Here is a 17,844-nt window from a genome sequence, read left to right on the forward strand (position 1 = left end):
CCTAATGACTTAACAAGCTCCAACTCAACAACTGCATTGTTCTTTCAAACGTGCTCATGACGTTTATATTGTGACGTCAGGAATGGATGATGTCCATTTTTATACGGGTGTGATATTCGCATCGAGGGGCGGCAGCAGGGATGATGTTAGTGCGTCCGTTCACACGCGCAGGGTAAAAAAGTCACCCCTTTTCCCATACGCCTCTGGAGTAATTTTCGTAGTTTATCATTCGGTGTTCTCGATCATGGTACTATAATGATTGATTGAAAAAATGAAAAGGTTTATCACGAAAGTTGTTTCTATAATCAATTTGTTTGGTACAAGATGCTTTCTATTTAAAATGAATTGATTGAGATTTGATGTTCAGATTCTAATGTTGTCCATACACTATTAAATTAACCTCGAACAACATATTGAATTCTATGGTTTAAGGGAGTGATGTCATGTTTCTCTTCGAATTCAAGGTTAACGTTCAATATTTCTTGTTTATTAAAGTTCTAAATAAATAATTTCCAGACAGACTGTCGACCAATCAGAAAACATGCTATTGAAATCGATCATTAGAAAAAAAACATGGACACATAATAATGCTATTTATTTCTACTCTGTCGTGAATAGCAATCGAAGGGAAAACGGGAACACGTTGTTCTGACTTACAAGCAACGAAAGGAAACTTAAACCTCTATTTATTTAATTACAATTATACAACAAAGAATAATGCACAGAAGTGAGTAATTTGATAATAAGTTAGATTCGACAACCAACCTCAAAATGTAATACTTCTTTCTTGTTGATCTTAAATTGCACTTCAATAAACCAAATGAAACGCAATACCTGTATATCTGTGAAAATTACGTATAATTAACATATTTATTTCTCTTTCCTGCTTTACACATTGCCACCTATCGGTAAAATGTGAAGTTCTTGTCAATTGTTTCTTTAATCGTGCAATCAAAATTCCATAAGAACGTTGTTCAACGCATTTCAACTGTCGCTTTTCCTGTTTCGATAAAAATTTAATCTTGTGGGGAAGGATTAATGGATGCGTATGGTTACAAATAAGAAGGAAATGGAATGATGAAGAGTATGAATAATGATGGAGATAAGGGCAGGCAAGATGATTTCCATAGTTCAAGGATTAAGAAGCCAGAAGTGTAAAAATTAAAAATAGAGACGTCAATTTTTGTTTAGTTACTTAAGGAATTCTCGCAGGGCAGTGGTGGTCTGACTGCCATGTGGAACCCTGATTCGTGGGATTGGTGATCTGAGGTGGTAAGTTTCTCGCTAATACACTGATCTGGGGTTCACCCAGTAGCTCTTCAATTCCCCGGGAGCAATTCACCACGAGGGTAAATGCGGACGAGATCAACAATGTGCAGAGCCCTACCTTCACATCCCTATGTCCATTCATGACAAAGTGCAACATTACAAATGATGAATGGAGAAGATGGAAGTAACAGCGAGAAGCATGGAAACTACGCAGAATGAGAAACGTATCACCCCTTCCATAGCTCGTTACGCTAACCACTCTCCCATGAATGCCGTAAATTAGAATTCCATTTCTCATCTAAGTTTCATCTATCCTCAGGAACATTGGCGTCGAGTTCAGATGACTGGAGGAGGGGGATTCACATATATTGTAACATGGAATGTGAGGGCAGGACCGCACACGTTTCACAATCTCTGCTTTTTGTGGAGGTAATGAGGTTAGCACTACACTCCGTCTGATTGCCCACAGGCAGTAGTGTGTTAAAGGCTGGGTGAACGTCAGAGACCACATGCAGGGTCATTACTGAGAGAAAAAAAAAAAAAAAAACACCACGGGAATTGAACCCGGGTGTCCCGTGTGGCGCTCTACCGACTGTACCGCCCCATCTATCCCTGTCTGTGTATACACACAAACGCGCTCGACTATGTGTGTCTGAGTGTATACACAACATTGAAAAGGTTAATAAAAAACTAATAAACAATATTCAACAAGCAAAACGATGTAAATATTTGTTTTGCTTGCTTATTTCCGTACCTGTTGCAACATTCTATTCCAATCAACGTTTTGTATGAGTCCTAATTCAGATTATGCACTACAGCAATGGATGATCAATTGATTCACTGATCTGGTGTATTTTTCTTAACTTTTCTGCCACTTTAGGCTAGTCGCGAAGATATGGATGAGTGATTACATGATGAAATTGATAAAGGGAGACTCAAAAAGAACATCCATACCTAGCTCGGGATTCGAACCCGGGACCGCTGTTCTAACCACTCTGCTACGGAGGTCGGCTAATGAATGATTTTCAAAGAGAAAGCTTATCGATGACTTTGATAAGCTGTATTTCCCTGTAGAATGTGCTCCCTTTTTACATCCTTTAGGGTTAGTCAGAAAGTTTCTTGCGTCCCCAAATTCGACACCTATACTCAAGCGTGAAAACATCATAAATATACGTAACGTTAAAACAACTCATAAGACACTTGCATATATCTACGTGTATCCCCACAGCACAATCTTAACGAGCAACACCGCAGAGCTCCTCGCGGAGGAGATATTCGCGTAGCACATTGGTTCCAAATTTCCCCGAAACTTCGTCTCAGAGGAATTCTCTTTTCTTATTTGAGCCAATAAAGAAACTTGCTCGCTTCTAATACATGGAGGTGTTTAAGAAACAGACAAAGCAGAATCGCAGGAAACTTCTCCTAACTTGCCTCTTATTTCCCCAGGAAAAGAACCGCATCGGCGAAACAAAAGTTTGTTCTTACCGTTTCTGCAACTCCTTCCACGGATCCTTCTTCCCTTTCACGTTTGAATCTATATTGATTGCCGCGATGCGCTTTCAGAGCAAACCACTGGTAGCATTGTTCACTTTCAAAAAGTTAGCCATGTAGTTTATTCATGCCTTGATCCACCTAGGTGAAGAGAGGCTCCATTCTGTAGTAACTTTATGACGAAGCGGACATATTCATTCACGTGGGAGAGTACGACGAAGAACTTCATCTAAAGCATGTCTCATGTCTTATCGCAAGATGATTTAATGTATATGTGTTGTTTTTGAATAAACATGTTACTAACACAATGGTTCGACCATGGCGAACACTGTATATAAGGAGAAGCAATAGCTGTGATCATGAATAGAAGCCAACATATTCCCATATTTCGACATTCCTTGACTATATTTTATTCTTCTTAATTGCTTGCTTGATCGATTTAGATGATTTTCCTTCGCTTCTTTGTTACTTTTAGTTAATCGCAAAAATTAGGATGAGTGTTGATAAGATGGGCTTGATGAAGGGACAATCACAAACATATATGGATTGTGCAAGGCGAGCTCCACAAACGATTTTACTGGCTAATAAAATATCCAAAATTTCGACCAAGGCCAAATATATATATATATATATATATATATATATATATATATATATATATATATATATAATTTAGTTTGAATGTCAGGAGAATACCCTGTTAGAAGGTGGCTATGTTACGTTTGTAGTGAGTTATTTTATGATAAAGTCTTCCTTTGTCAGTATTTTGAGTGTTTTACTAAACATGGAAACAAGGCTAAAGCCCCTATCACACGGAACTAGATTTCTAGTAGGAATGCTCTAGTTGATGCTGGACTGACTACCCATTTGCTAGTTTTCGCCTCACACGGTACTTGTTATACCGTACTTGTCGATAGTCTTTCGTTTCCATAATGGCGGCCGCGCGAGATGTAAACAACGTATCACTTCACACTTTTAAAATACGATAACTATCCAAACGAGAGGAATATCTCATCGCATTAAATGGTTTTAGGTAGAGAAGAACGGCGCTGATAAAATACGTACTTTACAACGTTTACTATACACGTATGGAAGAATATTTTAGCTTTTTCAATTGTAAACTTGCCTTTCGTGTTGTATGCACTCGGAAGCCACAGACAAAAAAAGGCTACTTTACAAACTCACAGAATATCTTCACATGGCCAAACTTTGCTCTGATTGGCTGTTCCACAGAATCTAGTCGAAGAAGTTAGTAGCAATTAGAACATGTCCTATTCCTCAAAACCAGTCAAGCAGTCAGCCAGGCGGCCATGATTACTACCCAGAAAGTTAGTTCATCTCCAACTAACTAGAAATCCAGTTCCGTGTGATAGGGGCTTTAATACGAGGCTCGGTCATAAAGTATTTATTTTCGTAGTGAAAAACAAGACTGAAGCCAATATTTGTGTTTTTCAAGCAAGCGCACGTCCCTCTAGTGTCACCCCAACAGAACTAGCCAGCACCATAGTCCTGCTGGAGCGTCGCTTCCAAGATGGCACCCCTAGTGGAGACAGTGGAAGTTCGCACATTGATTCATTCCCTGTTTTGAAGGCAAATAACGCGAAGGCGAACCATGCGGAACTGATCAGTGTGTATGGCGAAAATGCACAATCCTATGACAGTGTGGTAAAGTGACGCAGTCGCTTTCAATGCGGAAGCGAACGGCGTCACCACCTCCAAAAAAGGGGAAGATGCAAAAGTCATCGGGAAAGGTGATGCTGAGCATTTTTTGGGACTGCCAGGGACTGTTTTTCTCATAACTCACGCTCGGAAGAGTCAAACGATCACAGGAAGGTACTACCAGGACCTCCTGACCAAGTTACGGCAGACCATCAAATCAAAGCGCCGAAGAAAACTCCTCAAGGGTGTTCGTCTGCTCCATGACAACGCTCCAGCTCAATCTGAGCAGCAGACGGTAACACAGGCAGCTGCGTTTGGTTTCGAAATTCTGCCCCACCCGCCCTATTCACCCGACGTAGCGGCCAGTGACTTCTTTCTCTTCCCTCGCATGAAGAGCCCGCTGCGTGGAAGGCGTTTCCAGGACGACGACGGGGTGATTGCTGAGGTGGAGCAGTTCTTCGGCAGCCAAAGTGGGGACTTCTACAAGCAGGGTCTCCACCAGCTCATCCACCGCTGGGAGAAGTGCGTCGCTCTGTGTGGTGCATACATAGAGAAGGAATAACCTCACCCCAGGCGTTCATGACACCAGCTCAATTTCATCACTACGATAATAAAGACTTTTTGATCGACCCTCATACTGTTATCATTATACTGGCTGTGAGCCCAGACGCCAGAGCCTGGCTAGTCTGCCAAGTACAACCCAGAGTGTGATAGGGGGAGTGAAACTGATGTTTGGGTATCTTGAGAAAGAGTTATCCCTTACACTCCTTATCCTTATTAATGTATTAATGCATATCGTTAGCATAATTTTAATTTGTATTACTTTATCTCACTTAGGCCTTATGGAATATGTGAAACCTTTGGTATCTGTTTGTTCTTCGAGATTCTCACTTTTCTTTGTCTATTTTCGTGTTTCTTTTTGTGTATGTTTCTTTTATATGTACAGTAACATGTATTTAACGGGATTAACTGGCAGAACAGCCACAACATGAATCTTATCCACCTTACCCACTAATAAAGGGGAAGTGAATTGAAAATATCAAAGATACACAGTTTACTTAGATGATTTAAGGTAAGTTTCTGATATATCTTCTCGCGTTTTTTTTTTATTTGGTGACAGTTAATTATTCACGAACTCGTATAAGATTTTTCTTTGTGCTGCAATTTTTCCTCGTTCCTAAAGAGATCTAAAAACTATTTAGGGATTTTAGATAATTAAGGACTATTTTCTTCTTCGATAATATAATTTTTAATTCCTCTAAGTTTTTCAAAGTTTGCCTGCTACGTGCAATTTCTCATTCAGCACTTTGCTTTTTCATAATAACCCGATTTTCATGCCGTTGGAAACCATTAATTAGAATTTGGTTTGGTGCTTTTATATAAGATGCCAAATTAATAAATCAGCGAAATTTTGAAATAAATACATTGATGGAATACTCAAATAGAAGCAGATAATTAATAATGATATGCACAATACCTGTATATCGGAGACATCTTCTCGTCCTTGTACCATATCACTAAAAGTACACTGTCGTACTTCAACGGGGAGACAATGTCACAGGGCAAAACGGCTTCTCCTTTCGTTACAGCCTGTTTTTGAATTATTGGACCTGGAATTAGAAAGGAACACATGATATTACAACAATGTGTTGTGAGACAAAGAAGTTATATTTTCCGCAAACATACATAATGCATGACCAATTATAAGTGAGTTATATTAATATTGAAAACATCATAATATCGGACGTATTAAAATATATTACAAGCTGGCCATTCGTTGAAAATCACAAGGAAATCTGTTTGATTGTTTTGACAGGAAGAAAACATATATGTTTATTTAGATATATTTATTAAAATGTTATAACTACCTAATAGAAGTGGGTTCAATGTGTGTCATTACAATAACAATAGAAAGGAAAGTATTTAAGGCACAAGTTTATTGCAATTCAGAGATAGTTTTTTAAAGAAAACACAATTTTGAATTCCAGTTTAAATTATATACCAAACATATTGAAAATTATTGATGAATCATAAATAAGTATGACAGTTCTCTTGGTGAGGCTCTATTTAGAGAGGAAAGTATCTGGGAAAGAAAATTCAGGGTTATTCCGCTTCAATTCAAACAGTACGTTTTGTATAAACAAATACAGTTGTTCGAAGATTTTGTTAAGTTCCGAAGTAATACGGCATATGAGTATACGGTTTACCATGCAATGCATCATATCATGTAGGGATTGCCAATTCTACAAGAAATGAATTAATATATTCATGAAGTCCATGATTTTGCGGAAGAAGAAACCGTGGAACTGCATTAGGTCATGTTTTATTCAAACATTACTTCTTCAGAGCTTATGTATTATTTATGCCAACAATAAAGTTATCAAGCATGTATGCTCGTGACACAGAGCTCTTTCTGAAAGGGTAATAGATTTAAACAACTTAGTACTGAATGAAAATTCAATTCTTGAAAGGTTTATGGTACATATGTAAGATTGCACTCGCTTCTGCACATAGCTTTTTATGTGATTTTAAAAGCAACGACAATACTAAAGTGTGCATGTATTGCCACATATTGTGTTCCTTTATCGTTGTTGTGTTGTTTATCATACCCCGTGTATGCCAGCCAACCTTTCTTGGAATGGTCAATAAAGCAAGTGTTTGTTTCTTGATATAATTTACCATTCATTTTCATTATGGCGGTGAACTCAATTAATTATAACAGCAACGGAAAATGAATAATAAATTTTTAAAATATTTCTGCAAAGGGTTCTCACAGATTTTATAGTTGATGGATGCGCTTTGCAATGGAACACTGGAAGAACTTATAACAACAACAATAATGACCAGGCATAACATTTACATACATTGTGTACACACCAATTCATTTATAATAATATATACATTTTAAAAATAATGGAGCTAAATAAAACAGTTTCACGTTTCTACTGTGACATCTTCAGTTAGTCTTAGAGAAGATCTACATATTATGTACGTTCTTGTTGAACGTGTTGTTTTATAATCTGATGCAAAAGGAAATTTGCATTTCAGCGCAACACGCATTACCTACCTTATATACATTTTACGACAACCAAAAATCAAAATCAACGACTTTAAGCTTGTTTACATTTATACAGCACTTTTAAAATAGAAAAATCCCTGTTAATTTTTCTTAACGTTGAATGCAAGGAAATGTAAACTTGGATAGAAATAGTAGATATTTGTGACTTTAGAATGCAATGCTAACGATTGTTGGAAAATGTGGTGTGGCAAGAACATGTAAACATTGTGAAAGTAGGTTATGGTATAAATGAGGGAGCCTATAGAAAAGAGAGCACGTGCTTCAACACGTTCTTGATAAATGATATATATTTGTAATAATTTTATGATGTTCTGAACCTTTCTCTCTTGAAAAGAGAAAAGGGAGAACCTTGTAGTGAGATTGTGAAGAGTTTGGCTACTTTAATTCACTTTATGCGCAGATAGGCTAATCGGTACTGGAACTACAGTTTAAGCAAGTATCTGAAGTACCATGTGCCTCCATCGGCTATCGAAGCCGGCACACCTTGATTACACAGTGACGGCACTTACACTGCGCCACCCGGGACGCCATTAAAGAGTTTTGAATTCCGAGATTCATATAAAGAATTAACATTTCTATTCTGTCATTTCGCGAGTTATCGCCATGGAAATACAGTGAATTCTCTTTAATTCGAACTTGAAGAATTCGAAGTACTAGGTAATTCGAACATAAGTTTGTTATACTTGAAACAACCTTTAACAACGTGATGGTTTTGTTAGTTCGAATTTTCGATAATTCGAACATTTTTCGTGTCCCTTCGAAGTCCGAATTTAAAGAGAAAAAAAAGTTCACTGCATATGCAAACATGGTGATATTTTTTGCAGAGTTGTTTTTTTGATATTATGATTCTCGAACATCTTATCTTTGGTAAAACATTAAATTTTCACCTATCTTGTCAACCAGTAGCATTCTTTCCATTCCGACAATGTCAAGTAACTTTCACTATCATTCCTTGTACCAAAATGTCTCCGCTCTCTACCCGCTGAAATCTTTACCGTGCGAGAGTGCAATCCCCAATCTAATTTTCTCCAGTAATTCCTCCTGGAAAGGGGACGATTTGGCGATAATGAATGGTAGAAGAGGCCATTGCTGACGTGTTTCCGGTCGGTCAAATCAGCACTTTTGTTGCCTGGGGGAATCTCCTGTGGGAAAGACGGGACGTGGAACTTCATTGACGTGTGAGACAATAAGAGCAAGCTGAGGGGAGGGAGGGGGGGTGAAAGTTTCTGTGAACTTTTGTCCGAGGTTCGAAAGTTATAAGTGTCAATATTGCACGAGAAGAGAAGGTGGGAACTGGAACATTTCTCGGGTTTAAAGAATGAGCTAGCTGCTGTTTGTGACAACCGTGGATTTCTTTCTCATATTTTGAAGTAGATTTGAACTTTTTGCTGAATCTCAAACAGAAACTCGGCTCAGCACAAACTGTTTAAGTCATCCTAATTATTCTTGACCTAGATCACATATCTTCATTCTAACACCACTCAGAAGGACTGTATTCCCATAAAAAAAATTATCTTAACAGACCAGACTACAACTACAACATGACTCATCAAACCATGCTACTGATCACTTACCTTCCTCCGAACATTTCCTTGCACTTGAACTGAAATCTGAATTCTAGAGTAATTCACTGACACACTTGAATCTACCCAAACCTAATTGGGGACACAACTGGCATGCAAGAGAAAACTCGATTTGCTTCATTTTTCTCTGAAATGCCTAATAATGGCTGTGTGCTCGAAGTTAAGTTTCATTGACATATGTAGTTTTGTAATATTCAAAAACTTTTTATACTTTTAATGTACTTGGACAGAATTTTATAACAAATACTAATATTTTGTTATTTGAAGAACGAGCATAGCAATCGGCCTAATGCTGGTCCTGGTGAGAAATGTTGATCCGGGTGTGAAGTGAAGCCTAACTTTAAACTTATTTGTACTTAATTAGCTGAAGAATACATATAAAAGAAGGAATGAATACCGAAGAAAGCAAATTGACTAGACTACGTGGAAGCACAACTCGAAAATAATATTTAAAGAACGTCTATTCTCAAATTATGCATTTCGAAGCTCCTTTTTGATTGGTCTTGTCCTACAGAGATATGGTATGAAATAGAGAAGTTTATTTTTTACTAGGGATATCTTGCTCCTAAGATATCGAATGAATAAAAATAAATCATTTTCAACTTTCCTTATTTTCTTATGTCTAAACACCAACGCACTTCCGCCCGTGACTGTACCAGTACTCCTTACATGTTCGCAACCGAGAAATACATATGAGTTAAACGTATTGCATACCGTTTAGGATAAGACTTTAGTTACTGGCAAAGCATGTGGCGATTTAGGTATTAATTCCAGTTCCAAAAATAACAAAAAAACGTTCTTCTTTTACGTCAAGATTTAAGCGAAAAATCAAGCTGAAACACTGCTCTCTGGAATAACGTGTCATTATTCTACCACGGGAGCTACCTAGTGAACCTTGGTTTCGCCTAGTTTTCGCTTCCGTTGTTTTATCTGTTTGGAACTCTTTTACGTTCGAAAACCATACAACTTCCAGGCGGTTGCACAAGTGATATATTAATCGATTACCTTAGGCTGACAGATTGGAGAAACCAACGTTATGACTCTCCCTCGGCTTAATGTCTGAACAATAATCGACCACTCGCGCCCCCACCTGCATCCGAGGGATGAAGCGCAGGAGGGGATGGTTGTGGGGAAGCCACACTCTGGTGGTTTCCTGGAAGACTTTTAGTCTTTGCGGCAACAAATCCAATCTGAGTAATTGACAATCCTGGACGAAGGGAGGCAAAAATTAGCCTGGCGTCTTGGGAGCCGTCCACACTAACGCCTGGAGCCATCGCAATGGAGAGGGTGAAAAATTGAGTGATTGTGTAGCGAAAGGGTTGATGGCACCAAGCACCATCACTTCCGGGACTGGTGGTTGCTTATTTTTTTCCCACTGATTAGCTTTCTTGCTTGAACGTCGACGACTAAATGTAGTTTGCAAGTACACAAGAAGTCAGAAACAAAAAAGTGGAAAACTTATAACATTAACTTGTACAGTCACGGACACTTCTGGGTTGTAACGATCCCATTGGGAGCCAAGGGATTGTTACAACCCAGAAATGTTCGTGACTGTACAGTCAAGTCAAAATGTGAGCTGGAGTACCGACATAACAGGTACATTAATTTGGAAAATAAATCTTGTTACAAGTCCCTCAAAGCAATCTCGAACACACAACGGGTTGGCACGTTGCCTAACTTTCCAAGATATTCGCTGCTATGGATAAGAAAATTGTTGCCCTAGTGAAATAATAGCAGGAAACCTCGATAAAGTATGACGACACGACATTCTTTCTGTAACTCACCTTAGCATCTCTTCCCTGCCCTTACATTGTTTGCATTCTGCAATTAATAACAACAGAAACGCGAAAGATATAACGTCCATGCTGTCGTCAGGATGTACATTCTTACCTTTCATGCAATGCTTTAAAACACTCCTTTTCTAAGCTAATGCACTTTATGTGAACTTTAATGAGTATAGAATTACGTTCGACATAAAATATATTGCTATTCGGAATTCATAATAATGCCACAAAAGTGATGTTTGAGGCGAGAAAGAATTAATTATTTACTTCTGCTTGATATGTTCATTGCTTTGTGAATTAGAACATAAAATAGATAAAGCAGATCATGAATTTCTTACATCAACATCCGAAGTAAAAATATTCGCAAGTACGATACACTAAAACATTTCCAACATGGCCGTTCTTCTCTCTTCAAAGCCAAAACGGAACAACAAATTTCACTGGATAATACCTTTCCGCAAATTTTGCTACTACCGCATTAATGTCTTAGCAACTGCATTAACTTAACATTAAAATAAGCAGTTTTGACCAAATTAGAGCTCAAGAAACATGGTTTATTCCTCGTTTTATATATAAACATAAGAGGATCAGAAAACTAAGTCTTGCTCGTAATTTCTCTTTCCTTCGTGTACAATGTTGCCGAGTCAAGCTCTTGAAATTCGATTAGTCAAGAACTATCTTCAATTTTTGTAAACATATTATGAAAGCCATTAGACATTGTAATTGCATACAAAAGTTGCTGTAAGAGACGTAAGATGAAATAATTCAAACTTTTATACCATAAGCAAAGGGGTTTACATTTTATCAAGCTTAAAACATATGTTCATATGAATTTTATGTAGGATTGCTCATAAATGATCAACTTATCTCTTCGACATTTTAGTCTCTCTAATCACACAACACTACGCGAAACTTACGTTCAAACTTCAGATGAGTAATGCCTAAGTCGCAGTGACGGCGCCAGCCTGAAATATGTGGGGGGGGGGGGGGCTACAGATTTCGGAGTCAAATTCTCGGTGGCTAACTTATACCGGCTAAAAAGTATTTATGACTTTTCTACGGTATAATTTTACCAGTGACATATTTACAGTCAGATCCAAAGATAAATCACTGCATTTTGGCCCATCATAAACAAAAGTACTTTTAGTCACGGATCTTTAATGTCAAATAAAATGCAATAATTATATTGTTTTCTCTTCCAAAGACATTATTGAGTGGATTAATATCACATACTTGCTAATTACTATTTATATGAAATGGCCTCCCCGATGGCGCAGTGATAGCGTCGTCGCCTTGTAATCAATGGGTCCCGGGTTCGATACCGGGTGGAGGCACATAGTGGTTCGGATCCCACTTTAAACTGTAGGTCCAGTCCCGATTAACCTTTCTGTGCATAAAGACTTAAACACCAACTCAATCCAATCCGATATTCATATGAAATGTACAAAATACACTATAAAAACTACAAATATGAACTCGCTGGATATACTTATAAATATACACGTAACACTATTTCTATGTAAAGAGTTTGAATACTTTTCTGCTAAAATGAGAAAATGAACTACAGCAAGAAACTACTATAAGAAAAGTCTGGTTTTATGAGCAGCTACAAGCTTGTCTAAATTCAAGGATATTGGAAGCTCTTTCTCAAAAGAGAATAGATGGAGCACTCAACCTCTCATTACCGATTCGATTACGAAGGTAACGCTTGATTTACAGCGATGGGGGTATGCACATTTCAACAACACAAAGCTTACAAAGTTCGTAAAAGATAATTCTGAATGTTTCAATTATTGCAACGAGGTGCTGAAGGGTCTACATTTTTAGTGACTTTCTTTCTACCTCGTTGTGCCATAACTCTAAGCTGTCCAAATCAAAATAGTATAGGGGCTATCCACGAGTAAACAAAAACATATCGAACGGCACAATCGATTGTCGAACTGTAGCACAACAACTTCCGGTTCACGGCGGCCGGGTAATTCAAGCGCGTACTTGTGTCATTTCTTCTCGTTTTGTATAACGGATGAAATTGATCATATAAAAGCAGTTGACGACGGGGAGAATAAGAGATATCAGGGCAGAGTAGAGGCCTTTGCATATCAATTAGATGAGCAACTAGGAAGTAATACGGCATTATTCCAAGATGAGATCCATTTGCTGATCGTCGTTTCATTGGCGATATTTGTAGCCTACATATTAAATAGAAAGTAATTTTTCCTACAGAGCGAGAGTGTTTAAATGCATACATTTATGTTTTAAGTGAAAAAGTGCGAGATGTACGGACATATAAAAAACGGAAAAAGGAGCTTCTTTTCTTCAGTCAGGACGAGTCAGAGGGATGCGGATAATGCACACTTGCTGGTTTCGTTCTCGTTTGAACGCAGAAATACAAAACGCTCATTGTTATTTTAAGTCAATTTTCTGCTATTTGTGTTAAACATGACGATGAAGATGAATAATAAACTGGAAAAATTAATGATGGGACAAACACAATGACACACCATTGCCTCACTATGGTGTTCAAACCTAGGACCTCTTCTCCATCAATGTTGATTTGATTGATTGAGTTGGTGTTTTAAGTCCACTTTGTGCACAGTAAGGCTAATCGGGACTGGACCTACAGTTTAAAAAAAAAATGGGATCCGAACCACTATATGCCTCCACCGGGAATCGAACCCGGAACCCCTTGATTGCAAGGCGACGAGGCTACCACTGCGCCATCGGGGAGGCATTCTATCTATCAATGTTGAAAAGATTTCCATTGCAAAAGACGAAAATTAATAATAGTACCCGCACTTAATTTTCTGGCTACACAAAAAAATATTTCCTCTGGTTGCACAAAAATTTATTTCCTCTGGTTATACACACACAAAAAAAATCTGGTTACACAAAAATTTAATACAGTTCGTGTGTACTTCAAGAACTTAACGTGTAACCTATCTGGCCATGACCGAGCATCTTTTGAAAGGAAAAGTAATATTTTTGCTCATATCACTAAAACAGAGAAAAAAATCGAGATTTGAATGATTTCTCTTCTACTTTTAATGAAGTGCAAGTGGTGCGGGACGCAAAATTTTTGGTTGGGAAGGAAACAGGACGGGGTATTTTTAAAGTCCTGACGTTCAAAACGGGAAAAATAATGTTATTTCCCGACTAAATTGGGAGATTATAGGAGCGTAAAATATTCAACACAACATTACCCGATAATAAAAGAAAATTATAATTATACACACAATTTCACCCTCGGGTGATGATTTATTTTGCATTTCTGGAATAAAACCTGCTAATTTCAATAAATTTCGGACATTTAGTACAAAAAAATGTAGGGAATAAACTATCATTTTTTCCGAAGTCTGGATCGGAATGTTTTTTTCTTTTTTTCTTTTGAGGTCCCGACTTTTTGGGTTTTTCCACATCCGTTGTCATTACTGCGCAGTCTACTCCTGCTAATGGTCTTCCAATTTTCACGCCTGACAGCTTGAATGCAATAATTTGGCGCCTAGATCTCGAGGAAATGGATGAAGAGAGATCCATGAAAGATTATTTAGCCCTGATCGTAGTTTACATCCTCCTTGTACACACTCATTCGTTCCTTTCATACATGACACAATCTCAGCTCCCTTTAGCGGCATGTTGTGAGCCTACGAACCGGAAGTTGTTGTGCTACAAGTATGGCGTCCGCGCGAAGGCACTTCCTTCCGGTGGATAGCCCCTATAGGGGGCGGTGAAAGATTGTAGCTTTTCGTACTTCAGGAAAGTGGTACTAACTTAAAGTTGCATTTCAGAATTAGGTACTTTGTGTACTCTTTGATTCTTTAAATCGTACTTGTTCCTCTCGAATATATGCAGATATAAGGATACATGTAACGATGAAACCAATGACAGAACATCGCTAACACTCACGCAATTGTCGGTACTCCAATGAGGAACTTACAAGCAGAAAAGAAACATAACCCTTTTGTAGATTTTGAATGTCGTTCCACTCATTCATATAACATGCATTTGTGATATGATTTCTAGAGGCTAATAATTGTACACATTTAGCTGTATATGCCAACAATCAAAGAACAATCTCACAGCCACTGAATACGTCTACCTACCAGACAAGCAGCAGATTTCGTAGAAAGATTGGCGAGTCATGCTGGCGAATTACTTAGTATCAAATGATCGGCAACTGCTGTTATCCAGATAGATCTGCAGCTGCCCTAATCCCCTCCTCTGAATTTTAGAACACATCATAATAAAGTATACTTGCGATCTAACCAAACTAGAAAATGAACTTGTAACACTGAACTTGTCCCAATGGAAGTTTTATAATGGAAAATGTAAACTTCTAGTTTTTAAGTTTTCGATCGAAATAAATATACCGTATTACAAAAAATTAGGGGCTACAGGGGTTGGGGCTGAGACCTATTTTGGGGGGGCTTCAGCCCTTCCTAGCAACCTGTAGCGCCGTCCCTGCTAAGTCGTTAGGTTAGGCTAGCTAGGTATAGTTCTAACAGCATAAATAATGCTAATGTATTTATGCTAATGAAACTAAATCTAACAGGCCTAACCTAACAACGTAGGCAATCCTCGTCTGACGTCTGAACGCAAAGTTGCCGTAGTGTTGTGCGATAAGGGAGACCCCCATTTTTTTTTTAAACAAGACTTGGTTACAAATATTAAGGCAAGAACAAGAACACGATCGTAAACAGTATTTGGACATTATTATGAAATATTATTATTGGAGCTTTGAAAAACAGGTTTTTACCTTGATAAAAGTTATGCAAAGTAGAAATCTAATTGGAAATTAGTGTAAGACAGGTGCATAATACATGTATTCAAGTAAGTGTTATTTTCGTTTTGCATCATGGCTGCCACACAGACATAAAATTAAATTAAATAACTACGAATTTCAAAAACAAAATATCTCATGAACTACTGGACTATTTAAGCTGAAATTTCGAATTTTAGGATATTATTTTCTTTTTAAAAAAATCTGAGATATAAGAGATTTTCGAAAAATTAGAATTAAATATGGCCTAAATATACTTGATATGTAAGATCATACATCATGATCGCCATATGGGAAGAGAGAGAGAGAGATAAAGTAATTTCGATCTGATTCGTAGCCTATTCTTGGACTTATTGGAGTAGTTAGTTCATTTCATCCTTAAGCATGAATTTCAACGGAAGAAGCTTAACTCGCACGCGGGAAACATACTAATATATCACTTAAAAGGACCCCCGGATTACGTTCGAAGGATAGCACGACAGAACCGTGCATCCATGGGAGGGAAATACCATGCCGGACATGCCTAAATCCTCCTTGCCTTCTTCCCATTGGTCAATCCATCATAGCGTGCTAAAGCCGCGACGAGACGACCAACGCGCGGGTGTTACATATTCACTCAAAAGAACTAGATGAACGACCAAACGCGAAGATAAATCTGCTTCCCGTTCAAGTTCGAAGACCACAAATCTGGAACACATCGAAGTACATACGCGGGGTCGGTGCAAAACTTACATACTAGAAGCAATATATCACAGCGAGGAAAGTCCTAAGTCTTTCTTGTAGGCGAGCCTTAATATCTTTAAACCCGGCCACTGGGGTATTGGTGGTGCTGGTCACGAGCTCAGAAAACAATATTAGGGCCATTAAGGCGTATTTACTGGCCTGCCACGGTGGAAAATGCTGGCCATCTGATCCCCTCCCTAGATTCAACCCCTCCCTTCGCGGGATGAAAAGACGCTGCGAGATTGGTCTCTCCCTGCAGCATCTTCCGAAGGAGCTCAAAATCCCTCAAGGAAGATTCATTGCCGGAAATTAAGTAATAATGAAAATCTATCGATGACCTTGTTGTTCCTTTCAGCGTGGATTTATGCTGAGAAATAACATTTATGGGAGTCTCTTTGGGTCAGGCGTACTGCAGTGGGAATTCGAGAATGCGGGAGTCCTCGTGGGGTCGTGACGTTCCTTTGGGTATGCGTCACTGGATTACCTCGTCACGGTCCCCGTGTGCGGAAGTGTTATGAGCAGGGAACGGATTTATATGTAGTAAAAATGTGCTAAATATGTAAATATATATTAAGTTATTTTCACCAAAATATGTAGTTAAATATGGACTTAAAATTGTACAAAATTACCTTTTTAGTAATATAAGACACTGCACGAGCTACAAAAGACAGTTTCGGCATTGTCACTATTACCGTGACTGTCTTGAATAGAAACCAGATGTGAATTCCGTACGTGTGTCACAAAATCGTTGCTTCTGGCGCTGCTGACCCATACCTGTGCCACAAAATCGTTGCTTCTGGCGCTGCTGTCCCGTACGTGTGCCACAAAATCGTTGCTTCTAGCGCTGCTGTACCGTACCTGTGCCACAAAATCGTTGCTTCTGGCGCTGCTGTCCCGTACGTGTGCCACAAAATCGTTGCTTCTGGCGCTGCTGTCCCGTACTTGTGCCACAAAATCGTTTCTTCTGGCGCTGCTGTCCCGTACGTGTCCCACAAAATCGTTGCTTCTGGCGCTGCTGTCGGGTGCGCAGCTATGTACTAGGGTGGGTGGTGTTAGCAATGGGCTTCTCGACTTGCCAAAATAACGTTTGTAACAACCTGGAGCCGATGCTTGAGCACTCATTGACAACATATTGTAAATAAACAAAATGTTGAAGTGTTTTACAATATTAAAAGGAAACAGTTGAAAGATGAAAAAAATGTTCGGATGACAGGAAACTTGTAATTAACGCAATTGGAGGCTATAAAAAGGTAATAAACTTTCGTTTGTTTAACATCGCTTCGTTATTGCTACACTGAGCATTCTCAGGACGTGCAGTTAGTAAAAATAACTAGCTCTTTGCCATTGTACAACGTTTAATAAAATAATATTATTTTAAACATTCATTGCAATATGATGCCACTATACTCACTAAAGCAATCACATTACAATAATCTGCGGCTATTCTTATAAAACCGCGTCTTTAACAGATCATCATCT

General features: G+C 38.4%; 1 protein-coding gene across 1 annotated transcript in view; it reads right to left on the minus strand.

Moving 5' to 3' along the window:
* LOC145985612 (protein turtle homolog A-like) overlaps positions 1-17,844 on the minus strand; it is an 836,473-nt gene that overhangs the window by 357,943 nt on the left and 460,686 nt on the right. The window contains exon 2 of the mRNA XM_083119681.1: positions 5,897-6,029. Within this exon, the coding sequence (XP_082975807.1) occupies positions 5,897-6,029 (133 nt within the window). The remainder of the gene's footprint in view (positions 1-5,896; positions 6,030-17,844) is intronic.

The sequence above is a fragment of the Lepisma saccharinum genome, chromosome 3 (assembly GCF_977018435.1).
Source record: "Lepisma saccharinum chromosome 3, izLepSacc3.1, whole genome shotgun sequence".
Lineage (NCBI taxonomy): Eukaryota > Metazoa > Arthropoda > Insecta > Zygentoma > Lepismatidae > Lepisma > Lepisma saccharinum.